This window comes from Rattus rattus, chromosome 5 (assembly GCF_011064425.1).
Source record: "Rattus rattus isolate New Zealand chromosome 5, Rrattus_CSIRO_v1, whole genome shotgun sequence".
Classification (NCBI taxonomy): domain Eukaryota; kingdom Metazoa; phylum Chordata; class Mammalia; order Rodentia; family Muridae; genus Rattus; species Rattus rattus.
Window position 1 is genome coordinate 133,481,413 of NC_046158.1, and position 25,172 is coordinate 133,506,584.

General features: G+C 47.2%; 2 protein-coding genes across 3 annotated transcripts; both read left to right on the top strand.

Annotated features, from left to right (window-relative positions):
- Positions 1 to 375: 375 nt before the first annotated feature.
- Bpifa1 (BPI fold containing family A member 1) lies at positions 376 to 6,292 on the top strand. Of its 2 annotated transcripts, none has more exons than XM_032902425.1 (9): positions 376 to 405; positions 1,213 to 1,432; positions 1,597 to 1,756; positions 3,033 to 3,140; positions 3,422 to 3,571; positions 4,351 to 4,429; positions 4,711 to 4,774; positions 5,109 to 5,185; positions 6,130 to 6,292. In XM_032902425.1, exons 2-8 carry the CDS (start codon positions 1,225 to 1,227, stop codon positions 5,147 to 5,149), a joined length of 810 nt encoding a protein of 269 aa, XP_032758316.1. In that variant the 5' UTR covers positions 376 to 405; positions 1,213 to 1,224; the 3' UTR covers positions 5,150 to 5,185; positions 6,130 to 6,292. The 2 variants fall into 2 exon arrangements, with proteins under 2 accessions (XP_032758316.1, XP_032758317.1); XM_032902426.1 differs by lacking the exons at positions 376 to 405; positions 6,130 to 6,292 and adding an exon at positions 3,681 to 3,688 and having other exon boundaries at positions 1,225 to 1,334; positions 1,383 to 1,432; positions 4,353 to 4,429; positions 5,109 to 5,149.
- A 12,642-nt stretch (positions 6,293 to 18,934) lies between these two features.
- Positions 18,935 to 24,968, top strand: LOC116900720 (BPI fold-containing family A member 5). Its single transcript, XM_032902427.1, has 9 exons — positions 18,935 to 19,008; positions 19,785 to 20,010; positions 20,451 to 20,607; positions 21,817 to 21,924; positions 22,216 to 22,365; positions 23,425 to 23,503; positions 23,777 to 23,840; positions 24,178 to 24,252; positions 24,794 to 24,968. Exons 2-8 carry the CDS (start codon positions 19,797 to 19,799, stop codon positions 24,216 to 24,218), a joined length of 813 nt encoding a protein of 270 aa, XP_032758318.1. The 5' UTR covers positions 18,935 to 19,008; positions 19,785 to 19,796; the 3' UTR covers positions 24,219 to 24,252; positions 24,794 to 24,968.
- The last annotated feature ends 204 nt before the right edge of the window (positions 24,969 to 25,172 follow it).

Genomic DNA, 25,172 nt, shown 5'->3' on the forward strand with positions numbered 1-25,172 from the left:
GCGAGAGGTCACAAGTGATGAGAGCAAGACAAAGGTTCCTGAGTGATCTGACTGGACTGCCCTTTTCAACACTGAAAATCTGATCCTCCAGCCACTTGTGAGCATTGGTCTTCAACCTATAACTCATGCACGAAACCGTGAAGTCTTGAGTAAGCCTCCATCTCAAATGTTCTTGTTTAATTTGTGGACCAAACAGCTTAACTGACTCACCTGTTAATGTGATGGACAATTATTTACTTTGGAGAGCCCTGAAAGACTCTTCCAAACTTCAGAAATTGGAATTATCTCTAAGCCCATCATCCAATATCAGGTTTCCCGATTTCCATTCTATAAAAGGGAGTGGTTCTTCCTTGGCAAACGTGTTAGAAGAGGAACCCAGACACCCACTGAGACCTTGAGACTCAGGTGAGACCTGCCCCTTCCTCCTCTCCACAGATGCTCTAGGTAGCAGAAAGCCAGGTCCCTCACTGTAGGCTGGTGCTGGAAGATTGCACTGTCATTAACTGGGGACATGACAAGAAAAACAGGACTGGCCATGGTTGGGGACAGGGACTGACCACTCACTCACCTTTCCTAGAGAGGGAGAGATTGATAGAGCAATGAACTCCATGTGACCTAAGTGAAAGCTCTAGGGAAGAAAGTTTAACAAGGTAACCATCAAGGGGTGAACTGTGCCCAAGTGACCTTTGACATTATGTTGCTCTTAATGCTATCCAAAGGCCGTCATGGCCTGAAAACAGACCGAACAACCATCTCTTGGCAGAGATGATGGCTGAGCAGTTCGGGTCTTCAGTCTCTGCCATGCCGGAGCCTCTTCATCCACACTGAAGAACAGGGATGGGGGCAATGGGTCAGGCCACCACAGTCACATCCCAAAGCCCCAGAGTACATGATGGTCACTTAATTAAACAGAAGCTTCTGGGTCAGGCAGGAATGGCTTCAGAGCCTCTCACAGCTGCAACTAGTGACCTTGGAGAAACTGCCTAGAGTTGCTAGGCAACCATGCAATAGGGGTTGTCTGAGCCCACATCTGAGGATGTGGTGACAATGAAGTTGGTGACTGGGACAGACTACTATGGCAGTGTTAGATACTATTGCTAGTCATCAGCCCCTGGCCAGAACATTGACAACCCCATCCCCTGGGGACAGGGCATGCAGTGCAGAGAATCCTCTGATATCCATACCACAGAGAATTTGTCATTCTGTCTGCAGACACCAAGAGAGATGTTTCTAGTTGGGAGTCTCGTCGTCCTCTGTGGGCTGCTGGCCCAGAGCACAGCCCAGCTAGCAGGCCTGCCTTTGCCCCTGGGGCAGGGTCTGCCTTTGCCCCTGGGGCAGGGTCTGCCCTTGCCCCTGGGGCAGGGTCTGCCTTTGGCCGTGAGCCCAGCACTGCCTTCAAATCCCACAGATCTTGCTGGAAACTTCGCAAATGGTGAGTCTGTGACAACCCCTTTCAGGGGATGTTCACATGTGTCTCTGTTTTAACATGTGTGCTCTAGTATATCCAATCTCCCAGTACCAGGAAGGGACAGGAGAAGAGGGGGTGAGAACCTGAAGTTGGCAGGCATGACCTCTGAAGTTCTTTCCCCTTTGCAGCTCTCAGTGGTGGCCTGCTCTCTGGGGGACTGCTGGGCATCTTGGAAAATATTCCACTCCTGGATGTTATAAAGTCTGGAGGAGGCAGTTCCAATGGCCTGGTTGGGGGCCTGCTTGGAAAACTGACGTCATCAGTCCCTCTCCTGAACAACATCCTTGAGTGAGTTGCCACACAGGGATTTGGTTCCCACTAACAACAGAAGTCCCGGCCAGCCCTACAGAGGGAGGACATGGGCTGAGCATGGAGCCAGGGCTCGTCCCCAGGCCTCTCTTCCCTCTGGCAGCAGCAGCGGCCCTTTGCACCTGTAGTTGCCCCCAGTCCTAAGGCACATCCTGGGCCCCAGCAGCAGCTATTACGCCTGTGACAAGTCTTCCATGTCAGCTCCATAATCCCCAGTTCTCAGATGGAAAAACTGAGGCACAGAGATGTGCATGTGCTCACATAGCTAGGGTGATGCAGTCAGGAATCTAACTCAGAGACGCTCCAAGCTTTGCCACCCGTTACAGTCACTGTGTCCATCTTACCAGGGGAATGTGAATGGTCACTAGGCTACCCTCCTCACCGGTGTCCCCTATGCCTGAGACCTGATATGTCTTCCCATGACAAAGCCACATGGGGAGCTTGTTGCTGTGACCAGATACCCAAGCTTGGGTCCTTAGTAAGACAGGACTGAAGCCATTGCCAAGATTCCCAGCCTCCCAGGCCTTTGCTTCCTGACCTGGAGATGTCAGACAGACTTCAGTGCTGGATGACCTGAGGTCAGGCACCTGGTCTCCTGGGTTTGATTTCCCCATCTGTGAGATGGAGAGAAAGACTCTGGAGAAGACCAGGGAAGGTAAATAGGACCATGGATGGGTCACAGAAGGCTTCCTCCTGCCCTTCTGCATCCTTCCCAACTTCTGCTCTTTAATCACTGAAGAGCAGAGGGTTGATCTGCTGCTGGAGGTTATGACATAACTTGTGGTTTCAGCTATAAGTCCTGTCAAGGGTTTATTCTAGCTGTCCATGTATTTTCTATGTGTGTATTGACATACCAACACAGACAGACAGACAGACAGACAGACAGACAGTCTTTGTTCCTTCCTTTCATCTACCTACTTCCTCTTTTTTCCACCCTTCTACATATCCAACTATCTCTCTCACCCTAACCTACAGACCTATCCACTTGCCTTAGACAGCTCTGCGCTGTCATGCACAAGCCCCTTCCTCCCTCAGACACCTTCTAGACCTGAGATGGATAGCGGACCTTGTGTGTTGGGGTTCAATTCAGGCAGAATTGAAGGAAGATGGGTGTGCCTGAAAAACTCTCTGTCTCCCTCACCTGGGGTGCCAGCTCTCCCTCTGAGAAGGGTCAATTTGTGTGAAAAAAAATGGTTTCCAGATTTAAGACTTGAGACCCTGATTCTTTTTTCCTCTAATGTTGTCCCCTGAACAGCATAAAAATCACTGATCCTCGGCTGCTGGAACTTGGCCTTGTGCAGAGCCCTGATGGCCATCGTCTCTACGCCACCATCCCTCTGAGCTTGAAACTCCAAGTGAATATGTGAGTGGGTCGCAAGCGGGCGGTAAGGGGATGGCTCACGGAGAGCTTAAGGGAGACAAGAAGATACAAACGACCTGTTGCCGGTATGTTGAGCAAACTTAGCCATGTAGGAAATGGCTTGACCTCTCTGAACCTTGCGCTCTCCTACTTGGGAGATGAGAACAACTGTGAGAAACATAGGGTAAGGTGAGGCTGGCCCTCCTAACAATAAGAAACCCCCCACCTTGAAATGCAGGGGAGGGGCAGATGCTAGTAGGCATGTTTCCTCCTTTTTCTGGCAGGCCCGTGCTTGGAAGTTTTTTGCAACTTGCTGTGAAGCTGAACATCACCGCAGAGATTGTAGCCGTGAAAGACAATCAGGGGAGGATCCATCTGGTTCTTGGTGACTGCACCCACTCCCCTGGCAGCCTGCAAATCACCTTGCTCAACGGGTGAGGCTAAAGGGCTGGCTTCTCCCACCCAGAGACAGCAGTGTGGGATGACGGGACAATGGGTGAATATATGAGTAAGAGGAGAGAAAGGGAGAGGTGTGTGGAGGAGGATGGGTGGTAGATTGATGAATGTGTGCTTGCTGAGTGATGGAAAGACATATAGACATGGACAGATGGATAAGCAAAGGAATGCATAAATCCTCACTTATACCTTATCGGACAGAATGGCCAACTTTTTAATGTTAGGAAAGAGCAAGTGTACATGTTGTGACTTTTAATGGGTTAATACTTTTTGTCTGTATCACCAACTTCATGGACCTCCACAGACTCTGTCAAAAATTATTATATCTAATTACTACCAAGAGACAAAGCTTATTACTATGAATTGCTCAAAAACTATGCTAGATGGTATTGAAAGAATATTTTCCTGTTTATTGTGCACTCATATTTGTAATAGAATGACTAATTTTGTAATGGATTAGGCAATAAATAGTTTGTATTTAAGCCCCACCTACTATAGGGAAGGTGAACTTCACTGGCATTTTTCCAATTTTGCCTCATCTCATTTATTTGTAATACGAAACTACATTGAGGATATTAACAGAATTCCACCTTCAACCTCTATAACTAGGATCCTTGCTGTTCCTCTGCCATAGACATGAGTGGGGAAGGCCTGATCTCAGTTTTGGGGTGCCAAGGCTGAATGCCCGTAGTGACTGCTGAACTTCCCAAGCCCAACCCCAAGCCTCTGAGCCACATCCATGACTTTTCTCTTCCAGAGTCACTCCTGTTCAGAGCTCTTTAGACAGCCTCACAGGGATACTGACTAAAGTCCTTCCTGAGCTGATCCAGAGCAAGGTAAGGGATCAGAAGTGCCCCCCTTCTCCATGGGTCTTAAAGCTGCTCTGGCTAAAAGAGAGCCCTGGTGTGAACTAAACCCAGCTCCCCTGTATGAGAAATGAAGCCATCCATTAGTCCATCTATCCTGTGACCCCCTTATTTCTACACATCCAAACACACTGGTTGGTTTCTTCTGGGCTGTAGAAAGTATCCATGAACATTCTACCTTGGGCATGCTGCTTCTTCAAAAGTCTCTTCAGGAGGTTCTGAATCTAACACCTCTCTCTGGCCCGGCTCAGGTATGTCCTCTGATCAATGGGATTCTCAGCGGTTTGGATGTCACCCTGGTGCATAACGTTGCTGGTAAGTCCTCTGCCCCTCTGAAGAAGTGTCTGTTTCCCCAAGGAGTTTTATCTCTGCACATCATGGGACAGCGAGGCCTCACTAGCCTCATCCTTCTTTCTTTGGATGTATCTTTGTTCCCACAAATTATCCAGATGAGTCTGAGATTAAAGTCTGCCTCCTCCTCTCAGCCTGACCTGAGAGTAGCTGAGCTGGCTGGAGGGGGCGCAGCCTTCCCCACATTCCCCGGTGTGGTAAGCTTGCCTGGTGATCAGAGCTCTTGCTGGCCTCCTTCACCTCCAGATTGTGACTCTAATCTCGTTTTTATGCTTTTGTTGTTGTTGTCATTGTCCAGAATTACTGATCCATGGAATACAATTTGTCATCAAAGTTTAGGCTTTCCAAGAAGGAAGGCCCACCTTGGTTGAGCTGGTGAGTACTGCTCTTGGTATTTGAGGATTGGCCATTATCCTTCTAGAAGGAAGCAAGGACCTAGGGACAATGTCATCAGTATTAGTTAGCTCTCTGTCACGCTAATAAAAGACATAAGATAATCAACTTGTAAAGGTAAAATGGCCTCTTTTGGGTCACAGTTTTACAAACCCAGTCCATGACCAATTGCTCCATTGCTTTGGGAACATAACAGGGATCATAATGGAAGAAACTATTCATTCAATAGCCAAGAAGCAAAATGAGAGACAGCAAGAGGTAGCATGTTCTAGTCACCTAAAGACCTCCCCCTCCCTAGTGCCTCACTCCCACGGAATCCACTGTCTCTCAGCAGTGCCACCATGGACCACACCATTAACATCTAAGATTCAAGCTAGAGAACTATCTAAAGAGAGTCAAGCTTCCACTGGAACACACACAGAAATACACACAAAGGTTCACAGAAAGGCTAACAGAGGAAGAGAGACACGGGTGCCATATTAACACAACTACAAAGAGAAATAGGCATCATCATGGATATATATACAATTCATCATTACATCATCATCATCATAGTCGTCATTGTCATCATCATCATGGATTCACACATACATCATCATCATCATAGATACACATAAGTGTGCACACACACACACACATGTACATGCACACATTCAGATACGTTTGTGATACAAATCCATGCAGTCTCATACCATTATGCTTCTACATATGTGCAAACATCATATACATATTCACTACGGTCAAACGTATACATATTCTATATAGTGCAAGCACATGCACAAATAGTCAGACTCCTTATGGCTGAGATTCTTCCTTGGGTCTCTGCATGCCTCCTGCCTTCACAGGGCCAGTTTGATGATGGGACAATACCAGTAAGAGTCACCGACCTCAAGTCTCCCCTCCTGACCCAATTCTTCTCCCAACAGAATCGTTTCTCGATGCTCTCTCCTGCCTCTTGCCCAGTTTCCCATGGCTCACAGAAAGGGGCCCACATCCTGGAAAATCATATGCCTGCTTTCTCCTCACAGAGCCTGCTGTCTTTTCCCATCAGGAATGATTAATCCTAAATAAAATAGTTCTTCATCTGCACTGTTGTGTGTTCTTCATCATTACTTGGGGCTTTGGAGACTAGAAAGAGCCTGAGGCCATACCCTAGACGCCAGGGCCTACAGCCTCTATACTAGGTCTTGATCAGCTGAGGGCTGGGGTTCAGCTGAATGTGGATTGGGGCGGTTGTCCTGCTGTTCTTAGGTCATGTGGATAAGCACTGGGGCATTGACGTGTACACACAGGTTGTCACACAAGAAGTGAGGCAGCTGCTAGGAGACATGTTCCAGAGCTGGCCATGCAAGGTGGGTGTGTGAAGATGTAGATGTTTCTGGTCCACATCTCAGGTTGGGGATTGGGAGGAACCAGGAATGTGGAAAGGTGAACTGCATAGAGCAGGAAGAGCGGACTTGGATGGTGGCCACTCTGTGTGGAAATGCTTCGGAGGCCATGAAGGAGAGAGACACTTTGACACTGTCCTACTGGCCTCTTTTCTGTTCTCCCAGCAACAGGAGAACAGAGAATCACAAAGAAAAAGAGTGGAAGGGAAGGCACTGGGGTCCAAGAGTTACCTGCTTATGGAAAGCAATGAAAAGGCTAATTGGAGTTGTCATGGTTTGCTTTTTTTTTTTTGTTTGTTTGTTTTATGTTGTGTTTTAGAGGAAAACTTGATTTTGAGGAAGCAAAGAGAGGGGGAAAACTGGGATTGTATAGAATACTGAAAAACTGAATTCACTTAAAGAGTCTCCAGGAGACCAGAAAACCAACGTCTTGGTAGAAAAAAATAAACAAACCAAACAAACAAACAAGCACACAAACTCAGCAGTCCAGTGGACTCAGAGCAGGGAAGAGGGTGGAGGAACTCCGAGACCTCTTCCCCAGAGCGATGGCAGCATGGGGCCTGCTCACTGGGTCCCGCACAACCCGCTTTAAAACTTGCCTTCATCTGACCTGGCTCAGGGTTCACAGACTAGGAATGGACAGCTTCTCACATGCTCGCTGTAAACCACTGAGGAGTGGTTGCCTAGCACCAGCCGCCTAGAGTGGTGGTGACACTTAAGACAATGTACCAAGGATGAACCTCCAGCGGACAATCTGGAGAGAGGATGTAGGCTTCCAACGTGTTCAGGAGGCCTCACTTGCACGTGGGAGGGTTTGGGGGTTCAGAGCAGCCTGAGGAGGACCTACACTCTCACCTCTGGCCAACCTGAAAGTTCTGGGAGAGCAGGTAGTATAGAGGAAGGTAAGGAACATGGGATAAGAAAATGGTCGGCCATCGCTCTGGGCTCGGTTCTTGTTCTGGGCCCAACAGTCAGCTCAGAACTAGAACTGACTCAAGAAGAGCGCGCTCGCTAAGGCTGGAAACTGCCCGGGTCCGCTGCTTAACATCGCCCTTTAGTTTTGCAGAACTATGAGTACCTCAGGGGACATGTCTGAATCCTGGACGCCTTCTGGTTGTTCAGTCCCTCCTGGTGAGCTGGCTACTTGATTATGGAGTCTACTAGACCCTAGCGATCCTGGCTGGGCCCTTCTTGTATGTGTCAACTCATTTTTTGGAGATGGGGCTCTGTTGGGTCTGTCCGTTGGTATTGGTGGGGCTCCAAGTGAAGTCAGTTTAGGTCACAGCATTACTATAAGATACGCGGCCTCTTTCAGGACCCAGTAGCAGGCAAAGAGCTGCCATTTGAAGATGCATGTGTGTATGAAAGTCACTTCAGGCAACCTATGTGTCCAACAGCCTAGAAACTGTGCACCCCAAGGACAGTTCCCTGTTGCCACAAGCACCATTCTGCATAGGCAAAGGATACGGGCATCTGCGGGTCACTGGAACAGTAGTCCCAGAAGTCTTAAAGGCAGTGTATAGACTGTGGCTGGTTGGATGTTTTCCAAGACCGGCTTCCACAGAGGTCCCATTCAAAATGGGTGTTCTTGCAAGCCACGCTGATTAGGGGAACCAAAAAATAAAAGCATCTAGGTAAAGGACGTGTAGTCCTTAGTTCTTAAAACCCCTGGTCTTATCATCAGGCTTGGTTGCAAGTGCCACTTCCTGCTGAGCCTTCTCTTCAGCCCAAGCCCGAATAATCACCAAGGACAAAAACAATTATTCAACTATTTGGGAGATAGGCTTTTGGCTTCTTGTCCTTGTGACTCCCCAGGAAATGTGCCTACTATTCAAGACCCCGGACTTTACCTGGATTTTAGTTCAGGTAAGAAGTAAAGTCAATGCTGCTTCTGGTTTTGCAGGGTACCCAACTCTCAGGATGTCATCGATATACTGGGTGACTAGAACTTTCCTGCTCCTGAACTGGTTGAAGGTGGCATGCTGCAGAGGTGCGAGCCTTCCTTCAGGAGTGTACCACAGGCAGTAACAGGTAGGCATACATCCCTGTCTCATAACGCTGACCAAAATAGTGTCAAATAATACTAACCAAGCCAATAGCAGCATATTCCTCTCTCGTGGGGGTGGCAGGTATGGCGTTTGCCATCTCGGGGCCAAAGGCACCTGGTTTGTTGGAGTCCACTGCCAGCCTCTATGCCCCAGAAACCTTGTGAACCAAAGCAGCCTTTCCGTAGTGACAAGGTTGTTTGTGACATTCCTGCCTCAGTAAGTCCTGATGATCAAAGGAAGTATCTCACTTCCCTCCAGCATGCTTTTTGCTGACTAACCCACTAGGGCTCGGCTGGCAGGCCTCCTCGTATGGCTCAAACCCATAGCTATGAGCGGGCACATTCCCTCGGGTGCTGCTGGTGTTCTGCTCCACAAACAGTCTGAGCTATGACAACAACAGGAACTGTAGTCACCAGTGCTCAAAACCACCCAAAGGCCCCACCCATGAGCACATACGCACTACAGGCAGAAAAACACCCTGGGTCAGCAAATTATCCCCGATCTACCTGATGTTGCCAATTTCCTTTGTCTCCTAGGGAGACTGGAAAATCTTGTCATGGAAGCAACGATATGCCAAAGCCACAGGAAAGTCTGCGTCCTCCTCCAGTCTCTGCATCTTAACATCGTCACTTGGTCCCGTCCCTGAGAGCACCATTCAGCCTGAGACGTGTGTATCTACAGAGGTCCTTATCAAAGGAGTATCAATCAGGCTGTGGTGTGATTCTCTGGCCTTTTGCCCATAGCTGTCAAATCTCCTCCTCAGAAAATAACTTGATTTTAAGTCTCATTCCCATTAAGACTGTAAGTCTTTCATTAATGCATGAAAACAGGTCTAGATAGGGGGCCTCAAGCAACTCAGACCAGGGAGGGTTCCTTGCCAGGGACCCTCTGCCTGTTCCAGGCATCATCTAGGATGTGATGAGAGTCCGTGCTCACCATGTTACCCCTGTAAAGCCAAAGGATCACCAGCACCTCAGCCATTCCATTACGCCTCCCCACTGCTGGCCCTACCTTGGAGCAAAGACCTACCATCTGACAGTGCCATGGCTTGTTTTGTTGGTAACCCTGCTTACTGTGCCAGACTGCTGAGTAAAACAACACCAACCCCAAGATCAGAAATCAAACACTTCTACCCAATGGCCTCTTCAAGGAAAACACAGGAGGGTCAGATGCTGGCGGGGACAATACTGGATTAGTTTCCAAGAACTGGCAAACATCTGGACAAATCAGTAAGTGAGATTTATTTAGGTTCTCAGTTTCAGAGATTCGGGATTTCAGGGGTTTCAGTGCACCACAGTAGGAATGATAGGGCTGCGTAGAGCAGCCCAACACCTAGTGATCAGAAAGCAGAGGGAGCATGCCTGTGCCAACAGATTTCCCTCTGTCACCCAGCGATGACCCTCAGCCTGTTATCTGATGCCATCCACACTAAGGTCAGGTCTCTTCCCTCCTTAGCAGTCTCTGGAATGTCTGTCATAGACAGACTTATAGGTGCACTTCGCTGGTCATACAGGTGCTTCTCATCCAATCAAGAGGGGTCAGGAGGATGCGTCACAAATGTTTTGCTTACACGGGAGAGGAAGAGGGAGACCATGCCAGCAAGTAAGCATGCGTGCTGCCACTGTGCCACAAAGGCTCCAATCCCTCCCTTGTGGAGTCTGCAAATCTGAAAGCTGGGGCGGGGGGGGGGGGCACGTCTGAAACCATTGATGCAAACGCTGAATCAGAGCGAAGAACAATCTCAAACAGAAGGGTTCCCATGTAAGGCGTGAGCTCTGTGGCCTCATTGTCTCATGGAGTGTGAGACAGGACAGAAAGATGGGGGAGTTGTGGGCTGTGGGAAGGAAAAGCTATTCCTTGCTCTGAAGAATAGTTAGAACCTCTCCACAGCTGAGAGTAATTTTAGCACAGGTAATATTTTCTGTGTATATTGCTAGAACATTGAGACAAACTGTCTTTTATATAGAAATATTCTCAGATGGGGATGCTAGAATATCGATGAATCATGCTTAAGGCCTCAGGTAGAGCCTCTCTGCTCTCCTGGGCATTTGAGGAGAATCTCACAAAAGAACACTCTGAGCTTTTATAGGCAGGATGATACACTGCATCCCTGGGATCTAAGGTGCTATTTATTCGCCATAATCCTGTCTGCTGCACCTCAGGAACCACTCTGTTACCTCATTTCAATTCCTTGGCAACCCTTCAAATAAACAATTTCAAAACCCACCAGAGCTGTCTGTATGGCAGTTATACGGATGATGAGGCCTGGCTCTGCCTTGGAGGCTTTGCCCCACCCACGCCCTTGAGTATGCCTGACTTTTCTCCTGAATGCCTTCTCTTCTCATAACTCTCCTGGGTAAATCTGTCCTAAGAATCTCCTTTTTAACAAACTCCAGTTCTGCTTCACGCAAGCTCCTAATGATCCAAGGATCCAGTTTTACATGAGTGCAGAGCCTGAAGTCTGTAAGCTACTGCAGGCAACAGCATGGAGCAGGGTCTCCGCACCACAAGTATAGAAGTGGGTGGAAGAGATGGCTCAGTGGTCAAGGGCACTGGCTGCTCATTTAGAGGTCCTGAGTTCCATTCCCAGCACCCACAAGGCAGCTCACAACTGTCTGTAATTCCAGTTCCAAGGGATCTGATTCTCTCACAGAGACATCTATGCATACAAAACACCAATGCACATAATAATTTTTTTAAAAAAAAAAAAAAAAGGAAACTTATTTGAGTATGAAAACGTGTGGAAGTATCCCAGGCCTGAGGCTCATTCTTAACCTGGCCAACGGAAAAGTCAAAGCACCATATGCAAAAGACTGCCTCTCTCAATACTAAGAAGTCACACACTACAAAGAACAGAAGCTTACAGAAATAGTTGGGAAAAGCTATTAGACAATATCTAAAGCAACAGTAACAACAAGAAAAAAAACTCTAGAAAGGAAGAATAACCGGATTTGCAAAGTGGTTGTATTATATTTTTAAGTACGAGGCACACAGATACAAGTGAGGAGCTGGAGAAATGGCTCACTGGTTAAGAACACTTACTGCTGGGGTTGGGGATTTAGCTCAGTGGTAGAGCGCTTGCCTAGGAAGCGCAAGGCCCTGGGTTCGGTCCCCAGCTCCGGAAAAAAAAAAAAAAAAAAGAACACTTACTGCTCTTCTGAAGGACCTGGTTTTGGTTCCCAATCCCTACATGGTGGCAGATAAAACATTCACACGTGTGAAATATAATAATAATTGTTTTATTTTAAAAGGTATGAGACGCACAAAGAAACAGGAAAACATAACTCCTTCAGTTGAAAAGTAGCGAGGATCTCCAGATACTGAACTTAACTACACAACGACTTAAATTTCTGTTTTGAATTTGTTCAGTAAGCACGCATCTAAGACACTGTTTTCATCACTGTTCTGTCACTGTCCTTAAAAAACATGACCAAAGCAACTTGTAAAAGGAAGCATTTAACTGGGGGCTGGCTTAGGGTTCCAGAAGATGAGACCTTGATCGTCACGTCAGGAAGCATGGCGGCAGGCGACCGCGCATGCTCTGGAGCAATAGCTGAGGGCTCACAACTGATCCAAACGTTTCAGGAGGCGGACGCTAGGCTTGGCATGGACTTTAGAAACCTTGAAGCGTACCCCCATTGACACATCTCCAATCAAAACAATGTCTTGCAAATAGAAAATATGAACACTGTGACAGGAATCAATGAGAACGAATGCCCAAACTCCTGGAGTTGAGACGCACAGTGAGGTAGGTGAGATATTCGCTCACGAACCTAAACCGTGGGTTCTTAGAGAAAAGACGTGAACCAAGAGGGAAGAAGGGGCATGGGGTGCAGCTCAGTACTGGGGTGTTGGGTAGCATGCATGAGGCCTTGCTCTCACCCAGTACTACACACAATAAAAACTATCAGAGAACTCACAGAGATCCATCTGCCTCTGCTTCTGCCTCTGCCTCTGCCTCTGCCTCTGCCTCTCCTGTTGGAATGAAAGGTGTGCACCACCATTCCTGCCAAACTCTAAGCACTTCTGCCTACATGTTTTGTAGCAGTCTCCTCTCAAATTATTGTCGGCCACAGCTTTCCTGTCTGGGTTGAGTTAATGTTGGTGTTTTTCCAGGGGAAAAAAAACAGAAACAATAAAAAATAACTGACAAGCATGCCCCGAAGGGGTCCCTCAGGCTCAAATGGAAGGGGTGTTGGCAGTAAGTGGAAGCTATGATGAGAAATACAGAACACCTGACAGATAAGTACATAGGTCGGTCTAAAAGATGGTAAGACTCAGGGGCAGCTCAGTAGGTAAGGTGCTTGTCTTGCATACTGCTTTGCCTTACATGGATTGAAGCTTGTTTTCCAGAACACATGCACATACATGTCCACACATAAACACATATACACACATAAAAACACATATATATACACACACAAACATATATAAACACACACAATTACACACAGAGACATACACAGACATAAACACACAGATACATGTATACACATGTACATGCATACACACATACTTACACATACACATATATAAAGACATATATACACACACACATACATACACATAAACATACAAATACAAATATACATACATACATATATACATACATACATAGACATAAGCATACACATAGACACACAGATATACATACATGCATATACATGCATGCACAAATACACACACAGACATAAATATACACACATAAATGAACAAATACACATACATATACATGCATGCACACATGCTCACAAATACACATATATGTGCACACATACACATACATACAACAGAAAGGGTCTCTAGCACAGACTGACAACAAAACTCCCTACCTAAGCAAGGACGACCTTGAACTTCTGATCCTCCTGCCTCCACCTCCCAAGTACTAGGATTACAGGAATGTACCACCATACCACCTCCTCTTTTTGCAGCACTATAGGTTTCCTTCCTGCTAGGCAAGCACTCTAACAGCTAAGCTATGTACTTGCCTTGCCTAGTTTCTGCCAGAAACTCATTTTGAGTGTGATTAGTGTCCAGCTTTATACTGATGACAGATACACTCATCACTTTCCTTAAATTAGTTGTTGGTCCCTGAAGTCGGGTTGTAGATTTACCATGCAAACACAGAAGACGAAAATATAGCTCGACCGTAGAGTGTGTGTTGTGCAGGCCCAAGGCCCCAGATTCCATCCTCTGTAGTAGCAGTAAAAACTGAGGAATACCAGCCCACGGGCTGTGGACTCAGTGGTTTGCTGTGGTGAATTAAGCAGGGGTTGGGGCCTCATGGTTTGGAAGATGGTAGGGTGGTGATGGTTCAGCCATGGTGACTTGGCATACCACCCCAAGGAAAAGGACTATGAAGTTCTCCGTGGTGCGGGCTCCAGCGGCCACTACCAGAAGATCCGGGGAAAGATCAATGGGAGATACGAGTTTGGAAAGACCTTGACTATGGCTCCAGGATAGAAGCTGGAAAATGTGGTTGTTTCTGAAGTGAATTTGCTCCATGAGCCGAAGCATCCAAGCATCATTCCATATCGATGGAAACCGTGAAGTCCTTGCTTCAGTTACTTTTCTGTTCCTGTGATAAAATGCCATTGATGCAGTCCAGCCCCGGCATCCAGATGCTGAGGCAGGCAGAACTCTGGTGTTGGCAACTGTGGGGGAGGGGCAAAAGTAGTTAACTTTTGGTAAATTTTCTCTTTCTTTAACTCTTTGCTAGTCTGTGGCCCAAAGCCACTGACTTATGGCAATTAACTCCTGCTGATAGCAGCAGGGGATTAAGAAAAAAGGCTTAGCTTCTCTCTACCTGAGGGGCCTCCTGCTGGCCAGGCAAGAGAGTTCTTTAAGTCTTCCTGAGTCAGAAACAAAAGAAGAGGAAGAAAGGGAGAATTCAAGCACACATACAGACACACACACACAGATGCACAGACACCTAGGCCAGGTCCTACCACCTATCTCAACAATTCCACAAGCGTTCATGCACACTTACATTCATGCACATATACCAATACATGTGTGTATGTATATGCATACATATAGACAAACATATACATTTGGTGGATGGGGCCGAGCCCCAAATACCATACTTTATTCCTTCTCTCTGACCTTATACTTTCTTAGACAAAAATTCTTTATAAAATTACCTCACAGATAAAATGTAACACAAAGAGGCAAAGATTAAAACAGAGACAGAAGGAACACCCATTCAGAGCCTGCCCCACATGTGGCCCATATATATACAGCCACCCAATTAGACAAGATGGATGAAACAAAGAAGTGCAGAAGTGTAGATCGCTCCTGAGAGACACAGCCAGAATACAGCAAATACAGAGGCGAATGTCAGCAGCAAACCACTGAACTGAGAATAGGACACCCGTTGAAGGAATCAGAGAAAGAACTGGAAGAGCTTGAAGGGGCTCGAGACCCCATATGTACAACAATGCCAAGCAACCAGAGCTTCCAGGGACTAAGCCACTACCTAAAGACTATACATGGACTGACCCTGGACTCTGACCTCATAGGTAGCAATGAATATCCTAGTAACAGCACCAGTGGAAGGGGAAGCCCTGGGTCCTGCTAATACTGAACCCCCAGTGAACTAGACTGTTGGGGGGGAGGGTGGCAATGGGGGGAGGGTGGGGAGGGGAACACCCATAAGGAAGGGGAGGGGGGAGGGGGATTGCCCGGAAACCGGGAAAGGGAATAACACTCGAAATGTATATAAGAAATATTCAAGTTAATAAAAAAAAAAAAAGTAACACAAAAGGGGAGTTACAGAAGAATATCAATAGTAAGCTCGGAGCAGTGTTTCATTCTGTAAGCTCATTATAAGTTCAAGGCAACAGTTTCAGTTTCCCATGGCCTTGCTTTACCACAGTGCACACTGTGGCTTCATCCTTGGGCCTGACCTACAATGAATGGTTTTCCTTGATCACAAATCTGTCCCAAGCCTATTTCTCTTCTTAGTGTAATTTATGAAAGCTCATTGTAGTCCTTATTATGCAGCCTTTACTTACTATTCTATGAGGAGAAGGCACATTCTATTTTTATTATATTTTCTAGCAGAAGAACTGTACCATCTCCTTACATTTTCTTTGTAAAATTATTCTAATCAAGAATGCTATAAAGTAATTAATTCATCTAAACAGCATTAATTCACGAAAGTTCATCTTCATGTTGGCCTGAAGGAAATTTGCCCAATAGAGTGGGCTGATGCCCAGGAATCACTAGGCTACGTAACAGTAGCAGGAAAGGTACATCAGCAGTGAGAAGCAATCTTGGGATGAAGGCTCTAGGGCTGTGCCTCTCCAGACTGCACTCATTGCAGTCATATAAAATGGTGGGCCATCTCCAGGAACCTCACTTGCATGTCATAGATTTCCATAGTTGGTTTCTGTCATGCTGTGACCTAAGACAACTTACAGGCAAAAAGTCTATTTTGGCTTATGGCTACAGAAGGAGCATCTGTGGTGCTGCGGGAGGCATAGCAGCAGACAGCTGGAGCAGGAAAGCAGCTGATCACATTTCTCACAATATGCAGGAATGGAAGAGAATGAGCTCCAAGTAAGTTGAAGGTATGGAATCTCAAAGCCCATTTGCAGGGATGTACTTCCTCCAGCAAGGATCCCTCTCTTAAACGTTCCATAACCTCCTTAAGCAGTGCCACCAACCAAGGTCAAGGGGTCAGATACATGAGCCTATGGGGAACCCTTACATTCAAACAACCACGGCCCTGTATAACATGATGGAACATTGTGATGGTGTCGGCACCTGACTGGTCTAATTACAAAGGGACCAACGACAGACGAATACCTACGTGAGGAGTTTATTCTTGGGATGATGACTCAGTTCACACTGGCCCCAAAAGAAGGTCACAGAGGAGGCTGCTCCCACTGTGCTGCACCAGAATCTAGAATCAGTCAGTGTCTTCCTGGATGACAAGAAAGCATCAAGCCCAGGGACTCTGGGTTAGCTAGACTATTCAACCAAGGTATGGATCTTAAACATCTGCTAGCACACATTATCACATGTCTTCCGAATAAATGAGCCTCCTGTAATTATCATGAAAAACCGGATATCTGGTCCCTGGGTTGTTTGGCTTATCGATTGTATGTGCTGGCGCCTCCAATTACTGCTTTTAACCAGAAAGAAGTATATAGAAAAATCTGTATGGAGATCCAGGTGAATCCCTGTGGCTCTGATGGGATGAAAGACATTACTATGGAAATGTTCAACAGAAAGGGTTGCCACAGACCATTGGCTGAAGACATTCTTGAGAGCCATCTGATACCTCCATTGACAGTAAAAGCACAAAGAAGAAATCTTGAGAGGGTGACTCTTAGGACCCCCTGCAGTGTTGTCCTGCTGTGGGACCTGAAACTGGGGGAGAGGTAGTTATAAAAACAAGAACCAGACTGCAAAGCCAAAAAGGAAGTCGAGGGCAGAAGAAACATGAACAGCACATTCAAGAGAGACCAGACATTTTCTTAATGTTTTCTTAATTATGTGTGTGGGAGGTATAAATCTGTATACATAGGTGCAGGTGCCCACACAGACCAGGACACAATATCTGATTGTCTGGAGTCTGAGTTCCAGGCAGCTGCAAGCTGCCCAACATGATGGGTGCTGGGAACTGAACCTGGGTCTCCCACCAGAGCAGCAAGTGTTCTTTGGGGCTAAGCCATCTCCTCTGCCCCAGTTCAGAGATCCTTGACCCTCCATCCCCAATAATGAAGAAGAAAATTCATTTTGCTGTAAAAAGTATAGAAGACAATGAGGAAGAGAATGCAGAGTCCACTCACTTCTCACCTAAGTAGGACAAAAGAGGCCACTTGCTGCCCAGTGGCAAACTCACACAGATATTGGAGGAGAACACAAAACAAGACCTAAAGCAGATGGATTCTGTGAACTAGACCAGGAGAAAGGGGAGAGAGGGAGAGAGAGAAGAGAAAGGGTGAGAGAGGGAGAGAGACAGACAGACACACAGCAGAGACAGAGACAGACACAGAGACAGACACAGAGACAGACCCAGAGACTAAAAAAGACAGAGAGAAGTTGAGCACTGGTGTATTAATCCAGATTTGCTAAAGGAACAATAGCAACAATGATATATATACAAAACCCAACACCCACATTGAGCAGCTCGCAAACCTCTGTAACTTCAGCCCCAAGAGCCCCAAAACCCTCTTCTGGCCTCTATGGGTATCCAAACACATGTGTACATACACTTACCATAACACATACACACAGATATGTGGGAATACATGCATGAATAAAATAATATATAAACATACATGCTCGTGTGATTATGTGCATCATGTGTGTGCGAATGTCAGAAGAAAGCATTGGGCATCAGATCTGCTGGAACTAGAGTTTATGGGTAGGTGCCAGGATCTAAACCTGGGTCCTCTGCAAGAACTATAAACACTCTTAGCCAGTAAGCTATCTCCACAGATAATAAGCTATCTCCCCAAATAAATAGTTATTAGATATGGTAGGCATGGTGTGGGAAATCAAAGGGCAAGCAAATGTGAAGAGGCCATCTCCATCTCTCAGCACACTGAGTAGGAGAAAGAGCAAGAAAGTCCCTCTGTCCTGCTGCCACCTCATGCTTGAGCCCCAGTTCTCACTGTAAAAGCTTGCCTCCACCCACAGGATTTTGAGGACCTGGCACGGTACCGCCATGGTTTGCATGCTATTATGACTTTGGGCTCTGCCCTGTCCTTTCTGGGTCACTTGTCCTAACCAGACCTCAGTTTTCTCCTCTGTAAACAAGAATTTTACCAGGAATAGTGTGAAGACCTACACACATACACACACACACACACACACACACACATGCATGTGCCATACACACACACACACACACACACACACACACACACGCATATGTGTAGAATGGAGGGATAGCTCAGAGCTGGGAAGGCCACATGTAGTATGAGCAAAGTATCACCAAGTGGACAGAAAGGACAAGAACAGGGAAGGATGAGGTCTGGGAGCCAAGAATGAAGTTCCTGGTGCGGCCACCCCGGCTGCTCCAAACTTGATCTTCCTGACACTCATGAGCACGGATCTCCAACCTTAAGCCTCTGCATGGGACCATGAAGTCTTTAATAACCTGCCATCTCAAGTTTTCTTGTTTAGCTTGTGGACAAACAGCTGACTTGACTCATCTCTTAGAGTGATTGGTAATTACTCACTTTGCAGAAGCCTGAGAGACACGAGCCGATTGCAGAATCCAGGATTATCGAGAAACCCATCATCTAATCTCACGTTTCCTGATTGCTGTTGTATAAAAGAGGCTATCGCCTCCTCAGCAGAAACAGGTAGAAGAGGCACCGAGGACAGCCGCTGAGATCTGGAGACTCAGGTAAGTCCTGACCCATCCTCTGCTCCACCACTCTGGGTAGCAGGAGGCCAGGGCCTTACTGCTGCCAGATGGTGCTGTCATTCACTGGGGACTCAACAGCAAAAACAAACACTAACACTTTTATCAAGAGGAAGGACTGGCCATGTTCTAGACAAGGCAGCATTGTTGATAAAGCAGTGAGCTCGCTTGGGCAAGACATTTTAACAAGGTTACTATCACAGGGTGAGAGGCTGCCTATCATGTGAACTTTCTGGCACCTTGATGGTATCCACAAGCCATCATGGCCTGAAAATAGACCAAACAACCATCCCTTGGCAGAGATGATGGCTGAGCAGTTCGGATCTTCAGTCTCTGCCATGCGGGAGCCTCTTCATCCACACTGAAGAACAGGGATGGGGGCAATGGGTCAGGCCACCACAGTCACATCCCAAAGCCCCAGAGTAAACATGATGGTCACTTAATTAAACAGAAGCTTCTGGGTCAGGCAGGAATGGCTTCAGAGCCTCTCACAGCTGCAACTAGTGACCTTGGGGAAACTGCCTAGAGTTGCTAGGCAACCATGCAATAGGGGTTGTCTGAGCCCACATCTGAGAATGTGGTGACAATGAAGTTGGTGACTGGGACAGACTACTATGGCAGTGTTAGATACTATTGCTAGTTATCAGCCCCTGGGGTCGGGGCAGAACAGTAGCAACCCCATCCCCTGGGGACAGGGCATGCAGTGCAGAGAATCCTCTGATATCCATACCACAGAGAATTTGTCATTCTGTCTGCAGACACCAAGAGAGATGTTTCTAGTTGGGAGTCTCATCGTCCTCTGTGGGCTGCTGGCCCAGAGCACAGCCCAGCTGGCAGGCATGCACTTCCCCCTGGGCCAAGATCTGCCCACGTCCATGGGTCACTGCCGGTCCTTGCACGTGGACCAGACCCTGCCCTACTATGGAGGGACTACAGTTGTGTCCACGTATCCTACACACCATCTTGATAAAAACTTCAGAGAAGGTGAGTCTTTGATAGTCTCTTTCAGGTGTGTGTGTGTGTGTGTGTGTGTGTGTGTGTGTGTGTGTGTGTGTGTGCATGTGTATTTCCATGTAGATGCTCTAGTCTACCCAACTTCTCAATCACAGGGAGGGGGATCATCAGTGAGAAAGGGGCCTGGCGCTCTAGAGCAACAGTTGTCAATCTTCCTAATGCTGCAACTCTTTAACGCAGTTCCTCCTGTCATAGTGACCCCAGACCTTAAAATTATCTTTGTTATTACTTCACAACTGTAACTCTGCTACTGTTATGAATTATAATGTAAATAGCTCTCTTTTCTGATGGTCTTAGGTGACCCTTGTGAAAGGGCTCCACCCCAAATCCCTAAAGGGGTCTTCGCCCACAGGTTGGGAACACTGCTCTAGAGTTAGCAGATGTGACCCCTGAGATTCTCTGTTTTGCAGCTTTCAGACAAGGCCTGCTGTCGGGGGGCATTCTGAACTTTCTGGAACACATACCACTCTTGAGCCATGTGAGACCTACAGGAAGCAATGCTGGTGGCCTGGTTGGGGTGCTTGGAAAAGTGATTTCATCAATTCCTCTCCTGAACAACATCCTTGAGTGAGTTGCCACACAGAGATTTGGTTCCCACTAACAACAGAAGTCCCGGCCAGCCCTACAGAGGGAGGACATGGGCTGAGCATGGAGCCAGGGCTCTCTTCTCTCTGGCAGCAGCAGTGGCCCTTTGCACCTGTAGTTGCCCCCAGTCCTAAGGCACATCCTGGGCCCCAGCAGCAGCTATTACGCCTGTGACGAGTCTTCCATGTCAGCTCCATAATCCCCAGTTCTCAGATGGAAAAACTGAGGCACAGAAATATGCGGTGCTCACATAGCTAGGATGATGCAGTCAGGAATCTAACTCAGAGAAGCTCCAGGCTTTGCCACCTACTGCAGTCACTGTGTCCATCTTACCAGGGGAATGTGAATGGTCACTAGGCTACCCTCCTCACCGGTGTCCCCTATGCCTGAGACCTGATATGTCTTCCCATGACAAAGCCACATGGGGAGCTTGTTGCTGTGACCAGATACCCAAGCTTGGGTCCTTAGTAAGACAGGACTGAAGCCATTGCCAAGATTCCCAGCCTCCCAGGCCTTTGCTTCCTGACCTGGAGATGTCAGACAGACTTCAGTGCTGGATGACCTGAGGTCAGGCACCTGGTCTCCTGGGTTTGATTTCCCCATCTGTGAGATGGAGAGAAAGACTCTGGAGAAGACCAGGGAAGGTAAATAGGGCCATGGATGGGTCACAGAAGGCTTCCTCCTGCCCTTCTGCATCCTTCCCAACTTCTTGCTTCTTAAAAGTCATGACAGGTTGAGTAATTTCCACCTTGCCTCTTATGCAGAATTTATTCTAGTTGCCCGTGTATCTTCTCTGTGTGTACTGACAATACGTCTGTCCATGTATACGTCCTTCCTGTCATCTAACCACTCCAGCTTCCATCCACCCTCCCACATAACCAATTACTAATCTTCCTACCAACTTAGAAGTCAACCTTTTTCTCTGAAGAGCTCTCAACTAGTATACCCAGTCCCTTTCCTCAAATATTTCTAAACTTGAGGTAAACAGAGGCCCAGGTATGCTGGGATCTGATCCAGAAGGAAGTTAGAAATGAGAGGGATGTGGCTCAGAAACCAGGGTGGTTCTGACTCCAAGACAGTCCTCACATCCTCCTCCTCCCAGGTGGACAGCTCTCCCTCTGTGATGAGTAAATTTAGTTAAAGATGGTTCTTAGGTCTGAGATTAACACGTTCATGTTTTTCCCCAACCAGCATAAAAGTCACTAATCCCCAGTTACTGGAAATCGGTCTTGTGCAGAGCTATGATTTCCACCGCCTCTATGTTACCATCCCGCTGGGCTTTGATCTCAAAGTGAACACGTGAGTAGGTCCCAAGGTGGGTAGGAATGGGGGATGACTCACGAAGGGAGTTGGCTATGGAAAGCACAATGGCCTGACCCTTGAACCTTACCTATTTGATGTTGTGTTGAACAAACTCAGGTCATGTGGGAAACATACTTGACCTCTCTGAGCATTGGTTTTTCCTAATGGAAACAGAGATCAATATCACTGTCACAAAATGGAGTAAGGGTTTCCTGCCAAGAGGAAACCCTCCACCTTGAAATGTAAGAGGCCAAATACCAATAGAGCTGTCTCTGCCTTCTCTGTCAGACTGGTGGTTGGAAGTCTGTTGGAGCTGTCTGTGAAGCTGGATGTCACTGCAGAAGTCTATGCTGTGAGAGACATGTATGGGAGGAGCCGTCTGGTCATTGGTGACTGTATTTACCCTCCTGGCAGCTTGCGTATCTCCTTGCTTAATAGGTAAGGACAAAGGGAGGGCTTCTCCTGCCCAGAGATAGTTAAATAAAAGATGGACCAAAGGAAGGACGGATGAATAAGAGAACAGGAAGAAAGACGTGCTGGGGAGTAAGTGTGGATGGACGGGTGGGTGGATGGACAGATGGACGGATGGATGGATGGACGGATGGATGGATGGACGGATGGATGGATGGATGGATGGATGGATGGATGGATGGATGGATAGATGGATGGATGCATGGATGCATGGATGCATGGATGAATGCATGGATGAATGCATGGATGAATGCATGGATGAATGCATGGATGGATGGATTGATAGATTAGTGAGTAGATGAGTGGGTGAGTGGGTGAATGGATGGATCAGTGGTAAAATGTTTGGTGGATAGGAGACAGATGTATAGGCAGGTGTATGAATAGATAAGTAAATGGATAAACAAATGCTTCCTTTCCCGTTATTAAACCAAAATAACCAATTTATTGTTGGATAGGCCATATAGAATATGGTTTAAGACCATCTTTTATAACCTGATGAGGAGAGCCAGAGAGCCTCTGACATGAACCTGACCAGTGTTCCTCCAATTTGGTCCCACTTTGTTGAACTATAACACAAAACTATAAGACATTATTAATAGAATCCTGCTAAGAGGTATTAGATGTAGAGCCCATTTCAATTGCTTGTTCCAGTTACCTGTAACATGGGAAGGCCCAGGCATACAGAGTACATGGAGCCTGTCTAGATCATGGCCCAAATTTACTGGACACACATATGGGCTTTGTGGGTACTGTTTCATCAAGTCTCCTTGACAACTACTTACTCAGTACTTTTCACACATCCGTGGATTCCACAGTGTTGTCCCTGAAGCGTGTTTGTTCTGCACTCACCTGTGCATGCACATCTAGGTTGAGTGTAACCCTCTTTATCTAGGAGCCTTGCTGGTCATCTGCCATGGACATGCGTGGGGAAGGCCTGGTCTCAGTTATGAGTGTGCATAGTGGCCACTGACCTTCTCCAGCCCAACCCCAAGCCTCTGAGTCACACGCATGCCTTTTCTCTTCCAGACTTGGTCCCCTGCAAAACCTTATAGACAGCCTCACAGACATCTTGACTAGAGTCATCCCTGGCCTGGTGCAGGGTGTGGTAAGACACTAAAGCGACCGACAGTTCCCCACTACATGGGTCTTAGAGTTCTTAGGCTGAGTTACTCTGTTTGAAAACTGTCCACCCATCAGTCCATCTGTCCTGTGATCCAGATGTCTGTCTTCATTCTTTCTACTCCTCCAAACACATTGGTTGGCTTCTTATGGGCTGTAGAAAGTACTCCTGAGTATATTCCACCATGAGCATGCTGCTTCTCCTAGGGTCTCCTTGCAGGAAGTCCTATGCCTAACTACCTTCTCTACCCTGGGTCAGGTGTGTCCTCTGGTCAATGGGGTTCTCAGCCTCTTGGATGTCAGCCTAGCACATGATGTTGCTGGTAAGTACTGTTTCCAAGTCCCCTCTCCCTGTAAGTCAGCATCAGTTTCCCACAAGTTTTGTCCCTATGTACCAAGGAACAACCAGGTTTTATCAGTCACACCCCTCCTCAATTGAGGTGCCTTTGCTTCCATGAATGATCCAGATGGGTTTGGGGTAGTGTCTGTTTCCTCCTTAGCTTGACCTGAAAGCAGCTGAGTTGGCTGGAGGGGGACTAACGCTTCCCAACATGGCTAGGTGTGGTGAACATGGCTGGTGCTCCAGAGCCCCAGGAAGCACTCAGGTTCTCCTTGGACTCCTTCACCTCCAGATCATGACATTAGCCATTCCTTTTCTAGACGTGCTGCTGCGTGGAGTACAATTTGTCATTAAGGCCTAAGCCTTCCAAGAAAGGACCTGTCTCTGCTGCGATGGTAAATGCTGTTCCCGTCCTCCAGGATTGGTGGATGAGCTATAGTTCTCTAGGACAGGGAAGCAAGGATCTTGAGACAGCAGTGCACACAGAAGCTTTCCCAGTAGCACCACTCTGAGCGGGAGGCCTTTAACACGTGGGTCTGGGGGAAAGGAGTTAGATGCAAGTTATAACAATACCCAAGGAAAGAGACAAACATGAACACAGACACACAGAGATGCACCACTCCCTAGAATAACTGACAGATGTGGAGATGGACTGGAGCCACATACAGCTTCAAAGAGAAATAATGTGGTTATGGATACACACTCCAGCACATAGACATGGCAGTCAAACCCTCATCCACAGGGCACACATATACAGACTCACTAGCCAAGTCCCTGTGGTTAAACAGACACACACTCGAACACATGCACAAGAAGCTGTAGACAGACTAGGGTCTCAGCCTGCTCTTGTCTCTCAGAGATCCGATACCTGACAGGACAGTACTAGTGAGAGTCACTGACCTCAGCCTCCTCCTGACTGAACTCTTCTCCCCACAGAACCATTTCTTGCTGCTCTGCTCACTCCCTCCTGCCCAGCTTGCATGGCTCACAGAAGGGAGCCCCATGTCCTGAAAAATATGGCATGACCATCTTCTCAAGGAAACCTCTCTCCTCCTTTCTCAGGCTTGATGGATAACCCATGTTCATCTCTAAATAAAATGGTTCTTCTACACTGGGGCCTTATGTTCCTCCCTTCACTTGAGAAGCTCCAGCGAGTCCTGACTAGGTGGTCAGGGCCCTACAAGAGCTGGACCTCTCATATCACAGGAATGAGAGTTCTCGAACAGCTCAGGGCTTGGGTCTGGGTGAATGGGGATTTTGGACGACTGCCTTGCACACTCACAAAGTGTGCATGAGGAAGCTGGGAGTGGATAAG